At 41.9% G+C, this 23,068-nt stretch overlaps 1 protein-coding gene across 6 annotated transcripts in view; it reads left to right on the forward strand.

Moving 5' to 3' along the window:
• Positions 1–23,068, forward strand: part of MAD1L1 (mitotic arrest deficient 1 like 1) — a 438,339-nt gene that overhangs the window by 321,985 nt on the left and 93,286 nt on the right. For all 6 annotated transcript variants that reach the window (XM_072120358.1, XM_072120362.1, XM_072120360.1 and 3 more), the window contains one exon: positions 17,974–18,164. In XM_072120358.1, coding sequence (XP_071976459.1) covers positions 17,974–18,164 — 191 coding nt within the window. The remainder of the gene's footprint in view (positions 1–17,973; positions 18,165–23,068) is intronic.

Genomic DNA, 23,068 nt, shown 5'->3' on the forward strand with positions numbered 1-23,068 from the left:
GTCTTGTACGTTTGACGCCTGTTCAATCAGGGATGTCGTAATTTGCAGCTGATTTACCATTTCATGGACCAGCGATAACAGAGGTGAATTTTTAATGCCTTCAATGACTTTGCCCTGGCAAGCTCTATACGTAGTGCCCTGCCGGTGCCAGGGTGGAGGTGATTTGAATAAGTGGAGCCACCATTACCGGCCACTGGTCCACCAGAGAGACCATCGGCACAGCTGCCACTGAAGCCCCTCCGGAGGAGCTGTCAGTCATTGCTGCGGTTCAGGGAGCAGGAGGTTATGAGGCAGAACGGCGCTTGACAGCTCTGCTTCCCTAAATTGCGCAGGAGTGAAGTCCTTTACTTTTCACGGATCAACTCCTGCTTCCCATTTATCCTTTGCACGTTAAATTGTGGGCTTCAGAGTGTCATCTTACTCGCTTAAGCAAAAGGTAAATTCTGGCTTCTCTTACTTATTTCAAAGTTTACGTTTTTACTAGGCCTGTAAATTGTCCAGGATTTCACAAAGCTGGCGTCCATTACCATGAATTTGTCACCCATTCTCTCACAAAGGCGTATGATATCTCCCTTGTTTTAAAGTTTACGGATACGCTCCTCTCTTAGTCTGCGTTCACACCTGGGGTTTACGTCTTGAAATGCAGTACAACAGCTGAGCAGATGTGTTGCGTTAAAAAAAAAACTGAAAGTCCTCTTTATTCGACATTTATACGAAATTGTCGTAACAACTGGTCCGTTCCTATTTTCTGGGCCTGGTAGTATTCCCAAAAGGGACTTCAGCCTAACACCATCACATGTGGATCAAACAGATCAATGACATAATGTTACATTTTGCCCTTTAGAGCGATGGGGTAACAATATGAAATGGGAAACTTCGTCACACATCTAGGAAGTACTGATATATAAGAAACGAAAAGAGATGTGCAAAAATGACACAAATAAACTTTATTAGTATAGCATTTAAAAACATACTTAAAAAGCCCAAAAAAGGATTGGGTACTCGCGGGCTTCGTCAGGGGAAGTCGGGCGATACGCGTGGGGCACTCTCTCCTCCCCGGACCGCAACCACTTAGTTGGTAATGTAATTTTATACCCTTTTATTTCTCCACAGCCTACTTACATTGGACCACATATTTATTATTACCTTTACTCTCCGTATGAGAGACCTGTTTACATGTCTCTCATGTAAGACCTTCACCTTATCTATGTACTGTGGTTTGTTTGTAATCCATTAATGTGGCGGTATTGTGGAGTTCTCTGTGATATGTACCCAACCCTTTTTTGGGCTTTTTAAGTATGTTTTTAAATGCTATACTAATAAAGTTTATTTGTGTCATTTATGCACATCTCTTTTCGTTTCTTATATAATGTTACATTTGTTGTGTTTTTACCCTGGCCTTAGCTTATGTGTCCCTGCTTGTGTGATCATTCGATTTAATTCCCTGATATTTTTAAGTTTTGCCTAGTTATAACTCCTTGGCTTTTATCAGCTTTCTTAGGGGCGCACTATCCGTGACCAACAGGTCACATACAAGCCTCAAGTTGCTTCCTTCACATTGCTGACAGTGCAGTGAGTGCTCCCATAACTGTTCATTGGTGTAGGAGGCCATGTAGTGGTGAGTTGAGCTGAGAAGTCGTCACTGCCCCAAGGTGGTTTTTTTGACTCTCCGATCAGTGCCTGGTTGAATACACTGGCATCAGCGCCCAGAGCAGAAATGCCACAAGAGTGCTGAGTACTTGTCAGCTGTATTGTACTGCTGCCGGGTCCTCTCCTGCTCTTGGCTCTGCTCTACTTGGAATCCCTAAGACAATTGTGATATCCAGTGACCCATGGTGTGGGCTATGCCTGCCCACTCACATGCAGAGAGCATGACCCATTCTGCATTCCTGCTTCCTCACCAAACTCCATAACCAGACAGAGGAAGTGACCGATACACAACCGGCCGGCCGCAAACTCTGCACATTTTCCCATCCCATACAGCGATTGATCAATATCCCTTTATGGCTGAAAACCACCTTCCGTATGTTGACATGATTGAGATCCGTAGCTTTGTGAAATAAGCTGAGGCGACATGGACATTCAAGATAAATCTCTTCCCTCCTCACTATAAACAGAAGGAACCGAAACGCAGCAGGAGAAAACACTGGGACATTATTCACCAGGAAACGGAGCTTGTTCTATATTTTATTTATATAAGATTGTGTGAATTATTCATTGACGTTAATGTACAGTAAGTGTTTCAAATTACAAGCTGGTGGGGAGAAGCGCCTGGATTTTCCTTTTAGAACCTCCATATTGCGGAGATATTGATTTTTGACACAGTCATTTTTCAGCCCGTGTTCCAGCTGAAACTTTGTTCCTGGAAGCTGAATTTTGAGTATATCATTTATCCCTTTGATGCTCCGAAGCAATACTTGAAGATTATTTTTCATGGTTTTTTTTTTTCTCCTTTCCCCTTTCAGCTCTTTAGATTTCCGTTTGTTTTCCATATTTGCTCCTAAAGTAAGAGTTTTATTAAAGAATTTATCATTTTCCTATTATTGTCTGGTTTTACGCAAAGTGCTTAGCACTAAATAAAATGAAACAGAAATGCTTTTACTTCAGATCTGCTCCCAAAATAGAAAATGTATCATTCTCATGACTACGTGCCTGCAAGCACTTTGCTTTTTAAGCATCCTATTTTTAGAAAAATTTTTGGATTTTTTTTTTTTTGTTGATTCTTTTCTATCAGTCTCAAAGAACTACTACTTGAGGTGCAATATTTCCATAGGCTTGGAATGGACATGATGTTTCCGGTGCAGAAATTTATACAGTGGGGTCATAATTTTATACCCACAAGCTTATTTTCAGGACCACCGTCCCTGGAACTAGCTACACAAAGTGGGAGTCATTCACAGTAGACGGATGCTATAAGTATCTTGAGCCAAGCAGATTGAAGCGCATCCAACAGTAGTTGATGGATGCGTGGTCGTGGATTGATATGTTGAATATGTTGCTTGTGGTGGTTCAAAATTGGGGTAACTTCTGGGTAATTAGGAGGCCAAGAAAGTGCCTGGAAACCTTGGTTGGAATAATTCTAGCAGTATGACATTTCACATTCTCCATATGGAAGATCCGAGGGAACAGTGTCCATGTCCCTGACCTACAAGGATGTGTAGATACCCAAGTCCACTGATGTCTTTCAGGGGTATCTCTGAACCCAAACATTATGGAGAAACATTTCCTAGACCACATTGCTGCCAATGCCATCTTGCGTACATCCAAAAAAAAAGTTGCCGGATTTATTTTGGGGAAACGTATCCTTGACCAGCTAATATCTATCCTTGTGTTGGAACTCCTAACTTGACTGATTGGAGAAGGTAACCTGCTAAGGTCCAGACGGTATACTAATGGATATTGGCAATCGTCTGGCTACCATCATATGAGTACATTCACCAGGTGTCTGCTCCAGAGTCGCATGCACAATAGGGTTTGGTGTATAATGGATGTGAGCTTGTCTCTAGAAGCCTCCTGCTGTATTGGGGTGGTGTCTAAACATTGGTGCACATTTACTTACCCGGTCCAGTCGCGATCCAGCGGCACATTCTCCGACGAGGATTCGGGTCTGTCCGGGATTCACTAAGATCGTGCACCCGATATCCAGGTGTTGCTGCTGGGCCGAGGTCCGCCGGAGTTCACCTTCTTCTTCCTGGTGCATGTAAGTGCTGATCTTGCGCCACAAACTACTTTTTAAATTCTGCATTTTTTCCGAATCCGTCAAGTTGTCCGACCAGCAGCGATCCCCTTCCACCCCCCACCCCCCATTTCTGTTGTGTGCGCCAAAATCCCAGGGCAATTCGGTGCAAATCGGAAATCGCCGGGAAACCCGACGAAAGTGCGCGATTCGGACCCTTGGTAAATGAGCCCCATTGAATGACTTATCTTGGATCTACTCCGACTCGCATAATCTCTCAACATTGGCCATCAAATAGTAGAAACTTGGACTCTTAGGCAGCACAAGCATTTATTTGATCTGGTGTTTTGTCTCCGGTCACATTCATCCCACCTCTTAATGGAAAAGAAAGTTGTTTTCTCGGCAGAAGCTACCTCTAAAACAACTCGTGTCACTCACTATAAAGTACAGGACTAGTTTTATAACTTAATGACCGGTTTCATGTAAGTCACAGAAAATGGAATTTCTTTACAACAACCAGAAGTCAGTATTCGTGAGATGTCTGCCAAATGCCACCGCAGGTAAAGTGCTTTTTAGTTAACCTAGAATAGACAACTATATAGTTTTATGTCATCATACCGCCTTATTCACAAGCATTTACTCTTTACAGAACATTTCAACCTAAAATCTATAATATCGCAGATAACTTGTGTCCTTGAAGTGTTTTTTTTATTCTGACAACATGTTAGGAATCTTGTTTAGTTGTTTATTCGTTTCTTGCCAAAGCGGTTGTCAACCATTCTATTAGTATGAGCTTTCACCCTCTTCTGTCTACTTATGGAGCATTATGGGTGCTACAGAATGTATCACTAGGTGGCTTTACCATGAGTACCACTGCAGTAATTGATGCTAGGACCATATTAAAAATTAAAGAGGAGGGAACTTCTTTTCCATGAGCCAGATCTGGTTTTGACTTGAGGTCCACGAGGAAGTGGCTGTGGCTTGCAGCCCGTATGACATCAGGTAAGTACCGCTCACCCCGCTGATGTCCTGGTCCCCAAAGATGGTCAGGAAAAGGACCTGTCCTGTATTTTACGGTGTGGGCATTCAGCATGTTTAAGTTGCAGTGATGCACAGTTCCTGAGTGCAGCGCACCATGAATCTGCCCAAATATAATTTGATTGGGCAATGAGTTTTCCTAAGGGATAACATTTTTAGGCCTCACAAACACAAACCTAATGGGGATGGTGATCCAGCCAATCTCGGTCCCTATAGATGTCTATGGCACCCGGTTGCAGTAGAGTCGGCACGCACTTTCTCACTGCACCATGACATGTCCTTGCCATATTACTGTGCTGGCTGTTATTTAATTCTATGGAGGGAGAGGGGGGAGAAGCGATCGCCCCTCCTTTCTCCTACACCTGGCTGGATGCTTGCACCGGGTTACGGCTTGGACGACATACATTCTGCGAAACATTTATCTCATGTGGCCTTAGTTTAGGGGTCACATACTGCCCTGAGAGGAATTGGAGAAGACAAATTTACTCAAGATCGTAAAAGTTTTAGTTTTTTTCAGTTTTTTCCAAAAAGTATTTCCGTGATTCTTGCTCATCTGGTCCATTAGCTTGCTCACATTTTCAGCCATATTTTGTTATTTGTGTGTTTACATCCCGTGGTTCTTATAATGCAAGACGCTCTCCGCTTCCAAAACACTAGGTCCCAACATGTAATTAAACATCTGGCGGTACAAAATATAACCTAGGGTTGCACAGAAGTGTGGGTAGTGTTCTGGAATATTCAATGAGGCATGAAACGCTACGCCAAACGTGAGTATTGAATTATAGAGTTTGGCGATGTGCTGCAATAAAAGAATAATAGGTTAGACATGTATAATACAGAATCGGATCTCAATATTACCCAGCCCTATGCCCCGGGCAGGATGGGGGGTGTTACTGTTTATATACAGGTCATGGATCGTGTGGCTTCATCTGAATTTATTTGTATTTTTTTTTTGTATGGCTTTAGAGGATGTTAATCTGAATATCTGTTAACATCCATACCAATCTTTATTTCCCATCTTCTAAATTCGCATTATCTAGCTGAAATACTGATCTTGACAACTATGAGCAACTGTGTGTATAGTCATAACACCACCCGGGGCAGCTGTACTATCATCTAAATAATGCTTTAAGTGAACCTTTAACCTTTTTTGCGTTTTCATTTCAACTTTTTTATTTTTCCATGTACAGAGCTGTGTGATGGTTTATTTTCTGCGTAACAAATTACACTTCAAAATGGTGGTATTTAATATTCCATGCCATGTACTGGGAAGCGGGAAAAAAATTCCAAATGCAGTGAAATTGGTAAAAAACCGCATTTGTGCCGTATTCTTGTGGGCTTGGATTTTACGGATTTCACTGTGCACCCCAAATGACATGTCTAGTTTATTCTTTGGGTCGGTACAATTACGGGGAAATCACATTTGTATAGGTTTTATAATATTTTCATACATTTAAAAAAGTTAAAACCTCCTGTACAAAAATTTGGGGGGGGATTTTGCCATCTTCTGGCGCTAATAACTTTTTCATACTTTGGTGTACGGAGCTGTGGGTGGTGCCGTTTTTTGCGGATTTTGATGACGTATACAATGTTATCATTTTTAGGACTGTACGACCTTTTGATCACTTTTTATAGAATTTAAAATTTTTATAAAATGGCAAAAAAGTGCCATTTTCGACTTTGGGTGCAATTTTCCGTTACGGGGTTAAATGCAGTGAAAAACCGTTATCATATTTTGATCTGGCATTTTCGGAGGCGCAAATACCTAATGTGTTTATGATTTTTACTGTTTATTTATATCAGTTCTAGGGAAAGGGGGCGATTTGAATTTTTAAGCTTTTTATTATAATTTTTTTAAACTTTTTATTTTTTATTTTTACTATTTTTCAGACTCCCTAGGGTACTTTAGCCATCTTTTTGAAGCTGCCGGCGGCGATCAGCAGGAAAACCCCCGCGATTGGTGCCGGCACCATTTGCTGGTGTTACCGGTAAGCTTTTGCTGCAATATGCAGCAAAGACTTACCGGCTATGGAGAGGGCTCGGCCTGCGAGCCCTCTCCATGCACCGGGACCCGACATGTGACATACTATTATGTCACATGTCGGGAAGGGGTTAAAGGAAGCCTACCATTTAGAAATGCACATTCTGACCCACATATACCTTTACACAGGTCAGGTTGAGCTGATGCAGATGGTTTGAATAGTCGCAGAAACCACTTTTTTCATCCGGAAATCGAGAAATACCGAGAGCCAATGACTTCACCACGCTCTTGGCACCACCAGCGCATGCGCATCTTCATCTCAGATCGCTATAGCTATATTCATCTAAACTCACCCCCAAGGTCTCCTGTATGAACCCTCAAGATACTATAGGCGGTTTGGCGTTGGTGGTTCACCCAGCCACCTTGCAAGCTGGCTACTGCACGATCTGAGATGAAGATGCGCCTGTGCTCGTTTTCCCGAGAGCTTAGTGACGTCACCGGCTTTTGGGAGCGAGAAACGAAGTGAAAGGAGCGACGATGATGCACGCAAAGGGCTAATGCTAATGCAGGATCGCGGTACGTGACACAGAAGCACCGAAGGCTAATTAGCAAGATATTCAAACCATCTTCCTATATCGGTTCAACCTGACCTGTGTAAAGGTGCCAGAATGTACATTTTTGAATTGTAGGCTTCATTTAAGTGTTTCTCCACTGCTTGTGGTATGCCAACAATGAAAGTTAGCCTCTATACTGTCAAGTGGGAGGTGTCAGATCCGCTTCCATCCCACCCGACATTAGAGAAAACCAACGTTGTCGGATATAGTTGTTGGATTGTTGTTGTTGGAAGTGAAAGATCCTTCCAAATTTCCCTGTAATATCCCTTTAAATCTAAAATGCTACTAACCTTTTCCTGGTTGAATTCTCATATTTTCCAAGACCACCTTCTTTTTTGTTGTTGTTGTGGTTTTTTTTAACCTGTGCATACTAGGCAAAAGATGAGAGAAGTCCACGTTAAAGCAGATAAAAGACAAAAATTGGATTCATTCAGTTTGTAATTTCTTTGTTGTGTCCAAGAAGCCGGAGCTGCAGACCAAGCTTGTTTGCTGCAAGATTACATGTAGAAGGAAGATTGGTGACTTGGGCGAGGGCTGAGTGACCCAGACACTGTGCGAGAGCACCGGAGGCAAAGCCTCGTGTATATTATGTTTCGGGGTTAGCCTTCACTGGTGATGTTCATCTTGTTCCTTTCCAATCACTTTGTAGTTTTTTTGTTTTTGTGAAAAGAGAAAAAAAATCAATTCATCAATATAAAAAAAATAAAATATGTAGTTGTGGTCGATAGCGGAGGTGAACGTGAAGCTCGAGTTTTCATTCTCTAGGGAAAAGCCAAGGTTAGGAATGGGAAATTGTTTAAAGTATAATTGTCTCTGGGCCAGTAAAAGGTGAAGGTGCTCTGCGGACCCTACGATGCAATCAGACGGTTCTCCGGGTCAGCATGTTACTATCAATTGTGCAACTTAAAATTGTTCCCATAGTAGCAGTGGAAAATAATCTGTCCATCGAATACGGGCACAGTGTATTGTCTATGTTGACGCCAGCTCGGAAGAAGTTTTATCCAGATATTTTGCAGGTGAACAGTAGAGTGTATTAATGGGTTATCCATGGCTAGAGAATCAGGGTCTACACTTTGCCCGGTGTCTGGATCCTGGTTCTCAAGCCATGGATACTACCTGCCATGGGTTGTACCTGTTACATCACATCCACAGCATATAACCTATGCAGATAAGTAATAAGAGTCCATCGAGGAGCACTAGAATAGGACTGGGATTACTGGTAGGTAAGTCATCAGTACTTTTTTGCGTAAAGAGCTTATTTTCTCTATAGCATCTCTATGGTTACAGACTACAAGCTAACCCTTTGTAGTCTGATCATGCAGTCTAGTACATTCACAAAACTAGAGGGCTGTAATGATGATGTAGCACATGACTTTGGGGGCTGACTATACAGTTATTTTGTAACCTTTATCTACATGAATTTGCATAGGATCTCTTGGTTTCACTGTAAGATCACCACTGTTAGATAATGTAGTGGTAGCAGAATATTCCCTAAACTGCGCATAGATGGAAGGGTAAATTTGAAATATTGCACCCTACATCTTATTAAGGTGGACTATATGGCACTCGTAGGAGGTCTCGCCTGGTTTCTGGGCTGGTCAAGGTATAAAAGAATATCATGGATGTTTCGTGTACCCACTGATCTTTACTTTGGTAGACTGTCTTGTGAAAGGTCTTCCTAAAGGCTAAGGTGCCACAAAACATTGGCGGACACAATTTTGTCAGATTTTCTGACGTTTTCAGGATTTGCGCCGCTGGGACAGGTATTACTGGGGATTGTGTTGCACACAATGGGTTTCTGTTGCAGCTGCACTGGCTTTGATGCGACAGAAATTGGGGGACGTGCCATCGGACGATCCAACTGATTCGGACTGAGTGCGGCATTTAACTTTCAAATTGTGTCGCAAGACGTTGCACTTACATGCACCAGGAAGAAGAAGGTGAACTCCGGCGGACCTGAGCGGGGAAACGACACATGCAGGATATCGGGCGCACGATCTTAGTGAATCGCACTGTGCATTCAGGTCGGACAATGCACTTTCGGGGAATGCGTCAGGACAGGTAAGTAAATGTGCCCCATTATGTTGTGAATTCCTGTAGTAGATCATAGGCAGTACATAATATTGTAACCATCACCTTATTATTGATGCATAGCATAAAACCGGAATCGGTGGGTCGTCTAAAGTGGCGCGGGACACAAAATTAATCTGAGAGCTACCTTGAATCCAACTTTTGAGACTTCTGGCAGATACGATTTGCTGGTGTTTGATTAGAAAAACAAGTTTGTTTGAGCAGTTGGCCAGATATTATTTGGCACCATATGGTCTCAAATATTGTGATCTAATTGGTTTGTCTATAAATGAAGCCTAGTAAACCATACTTAGGCAGAACTTGATTAATATGCCATTAAAAACCCATCTAACCAGCTTGTCTATTCTGAGACGGTGTTGTAAATACTTATTGCATGTTTGTCTCCTCTGTGTCACGTCTTCAGATCCTCAATTATCGTATGTACCCTGTACACATTTGACATGTATCCATTGGGCCGGTAAAAGCCCACACGAGATCAGACACACACCCACGTACGTTAATCATGTCAATAGTCTGAAATTAAAGAAGCGGTCTAATGAGGACAACTCTATTCTCAGAGCGGTCATGAAAACCAGCAGTCAATGTATTGATGACCAGTAATGATCAATTCTGTTACTAGCAAGGTAACAGACAAATGAAAAGATAATGAGTGCTCCTTACACTTGTCTCCAAGTGGAAGAATAAAACCACTTCTTCACGTCTGGAGACTCTAACAATACAGCAGAGTGAGTAGGAGAAGATGTGTCTATAAAAGATGGGGGTTTTCACTCAGGACTCATGTGAATATTGTATCGCAGGTACCTCAGTCCCCCTTCAGTTTATTAAGTTCCTGAGTGACATATGTCAATCAAGGTAAAGGGTATCTATATGTAAATGTTTTGATAGGGAATATCCAGGAGATCTCACCAATCACGAAAATGAAGTAGAAGTTCTTGGCTTACCATTGCTCGTTTTCTCTTTTGTACATCTCAGCCTCAAGCACGTAGCCTGGACACACTACTGCTGAAGGCCCATTTACGTCTGACATTGATTGATATCTTAATCCTTCTTAAGACCTTTACCACAAGTACCCCAATCCTATAGACCAGTGATGGCGAACCTTTTAGAGACTGAGTGCGCAAAATGCAAACCAGACCCACTTATTTATTGCAAAGTGCCAACACGACAATTCTAGCATTAAATTATTATAATCTTCTTGTTCCGTGCTCAAGGGTCCTGAGGACACCAATATCGTTGTCAGAACGTGGGAAAATTCAGATTGCCATTGGAGCTTCCCTGAACATGAAAAATTGTGGGGCCAAGAGCAGGAGCTTTAATAGCTCCAATGATAATGTGACCCTGTCCTCACCTTCTCTTCTTGCAGTCTCAGGTAGACCTAGATGCTTCACGTTTTGGGCTATCTGGGCCTGTAGGAGGATCCCTCAAATCCTGTCTAGTGAATTCTGTTCTGGGGCAACAGCCTGAGTGCCCTCTGAGAGGGCTCAGAGTGCCACCTCTGGCACCCGTGCCATAGGTTAGCCACCACTGCTATAGACTATAACCCTCTTAATCCTCATTACAACATTCTAACACTTCCTCTGCCCCCACAACTACAGACGTTCTCTCCTCAATAAAGAAAGTCGAGTGGAAATGAAAGGGACCAGCATTAACTTGAGCGTTGATCGGCACTGAACTTCACCATTCAAAACTTTCGAAATGTTGACCTATCAAAAGTTTGTTAAACCAATAGGTGTTTAACCGCAATATACATTGTCTTCTGCACATAGTATCTCCTGAGGATGAGTAATCAATGTTTATTCTGGGAAAACCTCAGTTTAAACCAGTTACCTGCATTAAATATCGACCAAAAAGTTCAATGACTCCTATTTCTCCTGAAAATTGGCCGGGTCCTTTTGTAAACACAACTAATAACCAACCTACCATTTTTAATGCTATATTTTGTTCAATTTTGTCAGACCTTTCTTACCAATAGATGACTATGATATCAAATCTATTGTCATTTTTACATGAGTTGAATCACCCATTGCCGAAGGCCACTACCTTTTCCTCCACAAGATTTATGAATAGATTTCTTTGGAATGGCTTCCACCTGTAATAAATTATTTTAGTTAAGTGGAATGGTGTGCATAACCACATATATTGGGGCTCATTTACTAAGGGTCCGCAGACCACGATTGTGTCAGGTTTCCCAAATATTTCCATTTTGCATATGGCGCCACCTTGCATATGACAGAAATCAGGGGGGGGGGCCTGCCATCTGACAACCCGACGATTTCGGACAAACTGTGGAATTTAAAAACGAACGTGTCGCAAGATCAAGCATTCACATGCACCGGGAAGAAGGTGAACTCCGCCGGATCTCGGCGGGGAAGCGGCACACGAAGGAAATTGGACGCACGACCTTAGTGAATCGCGGCACACCCGATTCCACTTCGGAGAACGCACCGCGGGGATCGCGACAGGACCGGATAAGTCTGCTCCATTGTGTGAAATATAGAGATGGGGGAGCTGAGTGGATTGTGAATAGTGTCATATCTAGGGCTGCAATAGGCTACCCATAAAAGCATCACGTCACGGTACTCGATACCGATAGGATACTTTTGAAGAAAAGAAAAAAAATATTTTTCGAATGTTTAGGGTGCAGTCACATTTTGCATTTACATTGCATTTAAAAATGTAATGCAAACATCTGGGGGCGGGGCTCAGACGGATTGCATTTGCATTTCCATTGAAGCACATGCGATCAGTAACGGTCACCAGTGATTTGCCAGGAGAAGCTTTAGTGCTTTGTGACAGTGCAGTATATGTATTGTAAAGGTTGTCCTGGTAATGTCCGTTTTTTTCACAGATGTGCAGACAGTGAGAAAAAAATGTCAGCCTGCGTTATTTTGGCTCACATGTGAACCATGTACATCCATAGAACAGATCCGCAAAAAAAAATGGACGGCACATGCACGACATCCGTATGCAGAGTGTTATTTCTTCAATTGTTGGTAGGCAACCAACTGGGCAGGGCAAGAAGTAGATTAGACGCCCATCAGCTTTTTTTGCATATGTGAAAAAAATGGATGGCGTGCGGTTACAATACGGACTGATCACCGACATCACGTCCGCATTTTTTGCAGATGAGCAGCGGACACGCCCGTCTGAATGAGCCCTTATTTTTGTCTTCTTTATTAATTAAATTGAACTATATTATATGCTTAAAATATTATAATAATCTCCATAATAAACTGAGAAGATGTATCTCTACATACCAGTGCATGGAGCCTGTGCCACAGTGAAGCTCTTAGTTACACAGAATCCTCCCATAGACAGTCAGTAAGCCCATTGCCCAGTGGGTAAAAGCTGTGTCCTGTATCTCTATGGCAGGGGGAGTGTGGAGGTTGTGGGTTCAAATCCTTGGCTGAGCAAAAATGTATTTAATTGAATTGGAGACCTTGTGTGTGGGGGAGCCCTGGGAGATGTAGAGACCCATATATGGACAGATGATGATTTCTCCCTTATGAGGTGGTCCCTGCTCTGCCGCTAACCCCACACTTCTCTCAATAGGATTATTGGGTATCTGTCTCCTCCCTGCAGACAGATACAAGGAGTCTGTAGAATCTGTGGAAGTCAGTCGGTATTGCAAGTAACTGAGATTTGAATGCATCGTGCAACCCTAGTCCTATCTGCAGGCAGCATGTTATAGAGCAGGAGGAGCTGATCAGATTCTACATAGTGTAATATCTACAGGCATCATGTTATAGAGCAGGAGGAGCTGATCAGATTCTACATAGTGTAATATCTACAGGCATCATGTTATAGAGCAGGAGGAGCTGATCAGATTCTACATAGTGTAATATCTACAGGCATCATGTTATAGAGCTGAAAGAGCTGAGTAGATTGTACCTTGTGTCTTATCGGCAGGAAGTATTTTATAGAGCAAGAGGAGCTGAGCAGAGTGTACATAGTGTCCTATCTGCAAGCAGCATGTTATAGAGCAAGAGGAGCTGAGCAGATTGTACATAGTGTCCTATCTGCAAGCAGCATGTTAACGCCATTCCCTTTAAGATGCTTTGGAAGATGAGCCTGGCTCCTCCATGCATACTATATGTATCCTCCAATAAATGGGTTTTTAGGTTGTAGTTGCCCAATTTCTAAACAGAAGCTATTTACTTCTATCCATTTATTCTGCCTTAAAAAAGTGTAATTTTATGCTGTCAGCTGTTTGAGATCTATTAAATCCAGTCCAGTCGCTGACAGCTGTGAAATATTACTTACCCTTCCGCGGTGGCCGTCGTGTTTTACGGCACTCTTTTGCTTTTAATTCCCTTCTTTTGTTTTAAGATTACACAGCTTTAGTGTGGTCAGTAGAACGTCCCTGGGAAGTTAGTAAAGCGTAGACTTGTATTGATCAGCTCCGAGTTTGCTCTGAAATAGGAATTTGCACAGTTGTATTAGAACTTACAAAATAAATGGCCATATTTACGGGAGGTTTGGTCCCATCGGAAGACCCATATGTAGTTTTGAAAATAAAACACAATACCACGTCCGGTAAAGCTGTTTTATTTCGACAAAGCAAAATGTGGACGTGGATAGTCAACATACTAGGTGTCCTCTGTACTTCTCTGGGGTCCACCATTGCTTTATTCACTTCCCCAGTTGGGCTTTCCTAAATTTGCTGCCAACTACTGCAGGGAGGGGCCGCCATTGCCCTCTATGGGGGTGTATATGCAGCCGCATATACATCCCCACGGACAGTTGTGTGAATGAGCGTTAAATGGCCATATTCTGTACATTCGTAGCCATTTACAAGGCTTATCTGCCTTGGAGGCTACATGATCTGTGCTGCAATCTGGTTCCCATTGTCTCGGCTAATCTCCGGGATCTGGTGTCGCATCTCCGCCATCTAGTTTACAGCAGGGAGTTGGCATTACATACCTGTATCGTTAAAGAGCATCGATGAGACCACTCTCATCTACGGTCATTGATGTTCTGCCTATTGTACAGCAAGATTGATTTGCGGGATTCCTGCTGGAGAATAAAGGACACAAGCATCCGTCTAATGAACGATTAATTTCCATCTCCAGACGGATACTTTATTATAGCGAGCTGTGATGTCCTCAATTGGTTAGTAAATAGGGAAAAATGATATTGCAAAGCTCATTGGCAGTAGTTCCACATGATAACATAGGCTCAAGGTGATTCCCCATCTAGAGTCCTACAAATTTGGGTGTCATGTTGGCTAAATTTTTTGAGCTAATAATCATAGTCTTGTCCCTGATACCCGGCTATATGGAAAGGAGGGTGGCAGGACCTCTTTTACTTGCGTTCAATTGGTTTAGATTTGTTGGCAAACCCTCTTGTAACGGCAGTCTAAGGCTAAATCCACATCTACATCGGAGGCCCTCTTAGGAGTGCCAGAGGGCTAAATGTTCTCCAAATTGAATTAGGAAGTTATAGTCCTCTTTGTGGACACTTTGCCAATTAAGGCTACATTGTAAGGCTTGTGGAGACTTATAACCAATTATGTTCCTCTAGTGGATTTTGGAAAGATATGCAAACAAGTTTTCCAGGATGGCATAAGGAAAACCGGCTCTCTTTTAGTTACCTTGTTAAGGCAGCGTCTATGACATGAAGTTTGACTTTCAGGAAGCCTAATGACAGGATGCGGGATTAAAACCAACACTGTACAGGCGGTCCCCTACTTAAGAACACTCGACTTACATACGACCCCTAGTTACAAACGGACCTCTGGATTTTGGTAATTTATTGTACTTTAGTCCTAGGCTACAATAATCAGCTGTAACAGTTATCACACGTGTCTGTAATGAAGATTTAGTGTTAATATTGATTCTTATGACAACCCAACATTTTTAAAATGCAATTGTCACAGAGACCAAAAAAGTTCTGGTTGGGATTACAATGATAAAATATACAGTTCCGACTTACATACAAACTCAACTTAAGAACAAACCTACAGACCCTATCTTGTATGTAACCCGGGGACCGCCTGTATATGTATTCCAAAAGGAGTACAGCATATGGAACCGGTTAGAGGCTTTTGACTATGCTTAATGTCAAGGGAGCTGCCTTACAAGGTAGTTAAGAGAGGCATGGTTTTCTTTCCTGTAAAACCTATTTGCATATTTCTCAGACGCCAAATGTACTCACAGGCTAATGGGAGTCTAATGGACCACGTTGGAAAACACTGGATTCTTTTGGCCAGCATTGGGTTTTTAGTTCTGCCTTCCATGGGAGTCAAAATAAAGCCCCCAGCAGAGGTGTGAGCCTTGCCTAAAGGCTCGAATCATGGAGGTTTGTTCTGGAGTTGCTGATTCATCGTGTCATTGTGTCTAACTGAATAAGTTGAAGTTTACTCTGTGGATATAAATGAAGGAGTTGCGTGCATTGAATAGCGTCCTTTATAAGGATCTTGCAGGTTTCCTGCCTGGTAATGTGGAGGTGACCAGATATCATTATCTGCCATTGCTGTTCAGTCTGCTCGATGTCACTGAAGGCTCCTGCCGGGAATGTGATTTGCAGATTGTCAAATTCGGACTTTGACAAATTTTTTACTTTTTTATACATGAAGGCAATTCTATCACCTGATAATGAGAACTAGATTTTTCCAAGTAATGTCATTAACACTCAGTGATAGCATGTGATGTGATCTTACATGGGCAAGTCACAAGAAAACACATCAAATATCCTGTCTTGATGCCACTTTACTACTTCACTTTTTGTGAATATTTTTATATTAATAGTTATTAGTGTTTTCCATAATAGGTGGAGACATTAATTCAAGCTAAAGGGAGTCCGTTATAATCATTTTGTATTCTTTTATTTATATAGCGCACACAGATTACGCAGCGCTGCACAGAGTTTTGCCATCAGTCCCTGTCCACATGGGGCTCACAATCTAATCAACCTACTAGTATGTTTTGGAGTGTGGGGGGAAACCGGAGGAACCAGAGGAAACTCTTGCAAACACGGAGAGAGCATGCAAACTCTTTGCAGATGTTGAATGGGACTTGAACTCCGGACCCCAGCACTGCAAGCCACCGTGAATGATGTAGAGCAGTGATGGCGAACCTTTTACAGACCGAGTGCCCAAACGACATCCATAATCCACTTATTTACCGTGAAGTGCCAGCATGGAATTTTATACAGTAACTTATTGCTACCTGTTCTTCCACATCTTTCAATTGTACCGGCCGCCTGAGGCCACCAATATAGTTGCCAGAAGGAAGGTAAAATCAAACTATCATTGTAGCTTCTCTCCAGGGCCTCTATGTACAGGAAGAATGGTGGGTCCAGTAGGACGACCTCCAAAGATAATGCAGTTCTGTCAAATGATGTAGAGAAATGCACAGTGATCTCAAAACCACCTTTATTATTCCTGTGCATTATTCATTATTTGAGATGTTTCCCTTTTAATCCATATGCTAATGATTTGGTGCACTCAGGCATGTTTTTAGCCCTCAGAGCATGGCCATTCCTGCCTGGACTACTTTTTTGTCAGATAAGCAGGAGTCAGATAAGGAGGAGAAGGATGGGGTGAATTGAAAAGGAAGGGGTATAGGCAAAAAAAGCAAAGCTCTGGGTGTGGAGAACACACACTTTGTGCCCCAACTACCTAATTAACATATGGATTAAACTGGGAATATCTTGGAAATAACATAATGGGGAGAAATAATAAATAGATGTTGTATATTTCACTACAACATGTTACCAACAGATTTTAAAGTTTCATGGACCATATGATGAGTTATTACGGATTATTCTGGTTAAAAGATTTAATAAAAAATAAATTTTTCCCTATAACAATTCATCAAGCTTCTGCTAAAGTCAAGATGAAAATACCCATATACCTTAAGTAACTCATCTAAATGCTTGTTTACCCACCAAGTATTCCTCCTGACTTACCTTATACACTGGGTTTAGCCAAGCATGCATGTGTTCCCAATGGGTAAAAGGCCTTTGAGCCACTGCTAGATAACTTTTAGCATCGGGTTAAGAAATCAGAAAAAGTGGCAAAATAAGTCTCCTAGGGAAAGATTTATCATTTGTCGGCACTTGTGTTGGCTTGTTTGGCCCTACAAAGATAATATGATTGCCTATAAATTTACTTACTTGGGGGACCTTTAAAAGTGGTTTCCAGTGGTTTATCAATCGTGGTCATAAATGGAAATTTAAACTGAGCACTTATTCAAGTAAAATGTCTTAGAATCAGCTGAATGTGCTGGGTCTGCAATTGATCTCACATTGATCACATACCTTATGGATCTATGTTACCAAAATCCCTTTAAGGTTTTACCCACAAATAACACTAACACACCGTCAAAAAGACGTGGCAGAAGTTCCTGATTGCTGGTGGTCTGACCAGTGGTCACAAAAACCAAGGTTCCCGACTTCCCTACGTGAATGTTGAGTGTTGTGCATCGGTGGCCATTGCTACAATCACTCATAAAACATGAAAAATATAATATTTCATATTTTAATGAATTAATGACTATTGGAAATGTATAGTTGCACTTCATGCTCTGTTCTATAGTTTGTTATAAAATGTATTCATATTCTTGTCACAGAATTAAAGAAACAAGTAGAGAGCGCAGAACTGAAGAACCAGCGACTCCGGGAAGTGTTCCAAACCAAGATCCACGAGTTCCGCACCGTGTGCTACATGCTGACAGGATACCGGATAGACATTACTACTGAGAACCAGTACAGGCTCACATCCATGTACGCCGAACATAAGGACGATAATTTACTCTTCAAGGTATGTCTCATCGTTTTACATATACAGAACTGTCCTAACATGCCAACATTGTATTCTAACACCCACAATTCACTGGTACGTCATGAATGTTGATGTTTCTGCAGTCGAACTACCTTACCCCTTGCAGTTATATGGTTGGTATTTTCACTGCTCCTCCCTCTCTTTCCCTTCTTTTTTGGATCACGAGACCTGCCGGCAGCTGCTTTCGAGGCTTCTTGGGACAGTTGTTAAAATTGTCCTCTATAAGGTGTATAAATATCCCAATATAATTCGTCAAGAAGCTGCATAATTTTCCTCTGTTCCTTCTTCTGTAAGGAAGATCTATAGTTTGCGCTCAATATTGCTAATGGAAAGAAGCCTTTTTTTTTTTTTTCCTTGTATTTGTGACTCAAGACATAATAAGATCCTAGTGAAGAGGAGGCAAATATCTTGTGGAGAAGGAGGACTGGGAGAGAAAACAATGTCAAGCGCAGGTCACTAATTTGTAATCCAGTCGACGGCATAATTTCAGTCCCAAGCAACGCGTGGCAGGGTCAGAGCCTGAGATAGCTGCAGCTTTGCTTGTCTTGATTTCCAAGAATTTCCACGGAACACGCTCAGGCAAACACATAACATATATTTTTTTCGATACACTGCCATTTCCCTTCCCCCAAACAAGTTGCGACCCCGGCTGTAGAATCAGAGGCTCTCACCGGTGATTGAAGGAGCTTAATGGAATAAATAAGGACCCTAGGAGAAACGCTATGTCTAAGCCGAACCTAGCCTGGAAGATATGTGTTTTATTCATATTGGTTACATATGAATCAACCTAGCGTAGGACACAGCGTGATGGCGGCTCAACAAGACCGAACATACATGCACTTTCACTTGCACACAGCGTGTTCATTGACCTACTGGTGTGTAATACCGGAGATGTGTAATGTTCCTTGCCCCCCTTATAACCATGAATTCTTAAAAACGCACAACTCTAAAGTGTTCCTCCCAGTAGGATGTTGTAATCCACTCTGCAATGCTGGTGATTTACCGCCCTTCACTCCAGTGCTTCCGAGTCTGTTGCCCAGCCTGTCCATTCTCATCAATATCTCTTTAGTTGTCTCCTTAGAAACCCATGACAAATTCGCCACACTGATATCGACTGAACTTGTTTATCTGAAGCTTGGTTACTTTTACTTGGTATTTTTAGTATAAAAAGATATCCATAAAATAAATACTTAAAATCCACTTAGTCGAGATACAGCACCTGCACTCCTACATATAAGCTTTTCTCAATGCCAGATGGGACAGGAGGTACACTGCTCTGTCTTCTATGTAGTGGTCAAACCAGTTTACTGGAGATTTTGCCCCATTCATATAATTTGTAGGTAAGCTGCAACACTTAGTTCAGCCACTACACAAGGAATGGAGCCAGCGGCTTCCTGTCCCATTTTCTGAAAACGGATGATCTTTTGATGTGCTTGGCTTTGGACCTCAACCAATCTCATATCCATCTCCATCTTTTGGATAGCTCAAAAGTATGTTTTACTTTGGTAAAATTCTTTGTCACTGCCAGGCGCATACGATTTACAAAAGAATAAGGACACATTCACACTGCTCACCCCCCCTCTCTAAAGGGATATATGGCGCACGGCTCCATATTCCAAGAAAAGGTAGGACGTGTCCTATCTTTTCATGGGGTATGGAGCAATTCGGTGCCGCACATGTGCTGCACCATACCACTCCAGTAGGGGACCGTGCCCTCATTGTCGTCTATTGGGGACGTATATAGGCCGTATATACGTTGGCCAAATGTACGTCCCCCATACGGCAGTATGAATGTAGCCTAAAGCTTAAGAATTCTACATCCCAATGGTGGTCAGAGGCCCAATAAATATTAGAAAGTTGGCAAACCGGCCAACAACACGCCAAGAGTGTATGGTAACTTGGAGACTGACCAACCATATAGGTATCAAAAAGTTGTCACGCTCTACGTCTGCCCTTTGTATCCTATAACCACATCTTGGTGTTCTCCACAGGGGTCATGATTTATCGAGGTGTAACATTATGTTGTATTTGATCCGCACTATTGTAATTTTTGCTGCAATGTTGACTCTACTGAGCCATCCTTTCCATCACACCGAGAGCCATCGCTCTACAGCTTATTGTATGCAGTTATTTGTGATGCCTCTTTGTGCTCTTTCCAAATAACTTTTCTCTGCAGAGGTGAAGTTATATTCACCGGGATGTTGTCAAAATTCAGAATCCAGCCTTTATGAGTTTTCTTTAGAACCTCGCACAGCGGGGACAGAATGAATAAGAGCCGTAAAAGCGACAAAATACAGTATGCCCTATAGAGGCACCGAGAGAATGTGCCTAATAAACCCACACCGACTCCTTCCTGCAACTGCTTCATGCCCTGAGTAACACCACATTTACAATGGAAATGTACAAACTTTAAAGAATAAATCCTTCTCCTTCTGCAAAGGAGATTGATCGTTTTAGGAACAGCTAGGCATGGGATTGCTGCCGCCTTTTCAGAATCACATGCTGTAAGAAATTTAGACATTTCTTGGAAATATAAATGTCTAAGCTCTTCACTGTTCAGCCGTCTTGGCTCATCAGTGCCAGTCACTCGTTGGATGTATTGTGGATATCATTCCATGGAAATAATCATGCTGCTGCCTATGGCCTCCCTTACAAATGAGATTGCCCTGCCGACAGTGTCCCAGTCTATATAGTAAAGCCGACATGTAAACTTCCAAAAAAACTGAACGTCTTTCCTTATTGAGTGCTCTGTTGATCACAGTGATCACTGGTATATATCGAAAACTTTTTTTTTTTTTTTGATATTTCAACATTCTTAAAGATTAAGCAATCATTTTTTATTACTCTTCAAGGGTTTTTCCAGACACTAACCCGACATGGACGGATGTTGCTGCACACCAGCCAATTCACTTGCTTAGGCAAGTGTCTGACACCTGTCAAGTATTTGGTACAATAATTAGAGGGTAGTTAATAAATCGTTGTGGGTCCAATTCTTTAGTATCTATCCTTTCAGTGGGTTACAAGTGTCTTAGTTGAGTCAATGCATTTACAGAATAGTAAGCAAGGTATCTGCCCCACCTTGGGACAAGATGTATCTATCAGTCATTTCAGATCTGTTGGAATAGTGATTGAATTTTTAAAATGGGCTCGTCAGAGGGATTTAGGACACTAAACCAGCCATAGGTCCATGTAGACCTGATCCCCCTATTTCGTCTGTAATAAAATAAAACAAAAATGTATAGTTATCCAGAGATGGTTCACATGAGCCGCATCTCTGGTGCTCATGGGGTCTGCATTTTGCATCAGTGAAGCCAACGTAGTCCTCCTTCATTGTCCTTGCGCAGTGATGCGGGGATGCCCCAGCTTTGCTGAATGACTTCACAGGCGCCAGTATGAACATTTACCCAAATCCTTGTGTTTTTGTAATGGTATTCAGGTTTAAATGTGTTAAATGGAAGATACTGTAGTGGCGATTAAGTTTTAAGTCAGCCGCTCTTATAAGACTCTATATTTGGGTGCACGTTTTGTTAGTGTGTCTAATTACATCTCCACCAGCCGGTCTGTCGTTTTGTCATTCCGGATATGTGATCTTGAGAAATTGATGCGAAGTTCTTACCACCATGATCTGCAAAGTGGTAATAATACATCTCATCCTGGTTCCATAATCTCTTCTTTTTCGACCACATCTCCTGCTGTCTGTTCCCGCTGCTTTCTTCCATTGCTTATGTAGTTTAAATCACCTGAAATGGAAAGCTGCAGCATTCATTTCTGATGTTATCCGGATTGAACCCTGTATTATACATGAGTTTCCGACACGTATCATACAAGGCTTGCTGGGGAAATGCAGGAGAGAAGCCGCAGCCTATGCTACAACATGGAGAGCCGCTGGGGAGCAGGACCTTTCCTCTGAGGTGCACATCACAGTGACATACTGACTTTTGTCTCTAAGAAGATAAATTAGAGGTCGATAAGTACCGTATATACTCGAGTATAAGCTGACCCGTGTGTAAGCCGAGACCCCTAATTTTACCACCAAAACGGGAAAAACATATTGACTCGAGTATAAGCCGAGTATGTAGTATACAGCCAGCCAGCCCCAAGTAGTATACAGCCAGCCCCCTGCCAAAAAAATAAAAAAAACTTAGTACTCACCCTCTGGTGTCCGGATCGCTGGAGTGAGTCCCGATCTTCAGCATGACGCTCCCGATCTTCTTTATTTTTTACTTGACTCATGTATAAGCCGAGAAGCCGAAAAGAATTATCCTTGATGATTATGTCATCGTTTACGCCGATTGTGACTATTCTCTTGACCGTTCTAAAGTACTTAAGGCACTTTGTCTTTAGGGTTTGAAACCAAAAATAATCTGAATGGTACATTCTTGAATATTTGCCTACTTCATGTGTCCAGTCTTCTGCCCATTTATGGTGATGCTGGGTGCCCCTTTCCTTTGGTGTAGACATAAGTTTGTCTTATAAGCAGTATAGTCCCGGTATAGTATTTCCAGATTAAGATCACTTTAGTCTGTTCTGTTGTGATTCTAGATTTCCTGATTTTGACTCATTTCCTCCTGTCCTCAATATTCATTACTGTTTTCACCCAAAATGTTGGGAAGCTTCCATTCTTTTCCCATCCTCTGTTTTAATGTCCATTACCCTTAAGTGACATGATTTTTTTTTTTTTTTTTAATGCTCAGTCAATTTATCCATGTATATGCTTGTTTTTTGTGTACGCATGTGGGTTTTCTTTTTTAATGGCCTTGTAACTTTTTTTTCAGGGAGTTATTTTTTTTATGTCGTGTTTTGACCTTTTATATTTAAAATCTATTTCTTTATTTAAGAGAACGATGCAAGTTCTTGTTTTTTGGGGAGGTGCTTGGTTTTTT

Source organism: Engystomops pustulosus, chromosome 8, assembly GCF_040894005.1.
Source record: "Engystomops pustulosus chromosome 8, aEngPut4.maternal, whole genome shotgun sequence".
NCBI classification, from domain to species: domain Eukaryota; kingdom Metazoa; phylum Chordata; class Amphibia; order Anura; family Leptodactylidae; genus Engystomops; species Engystomops pustulosus.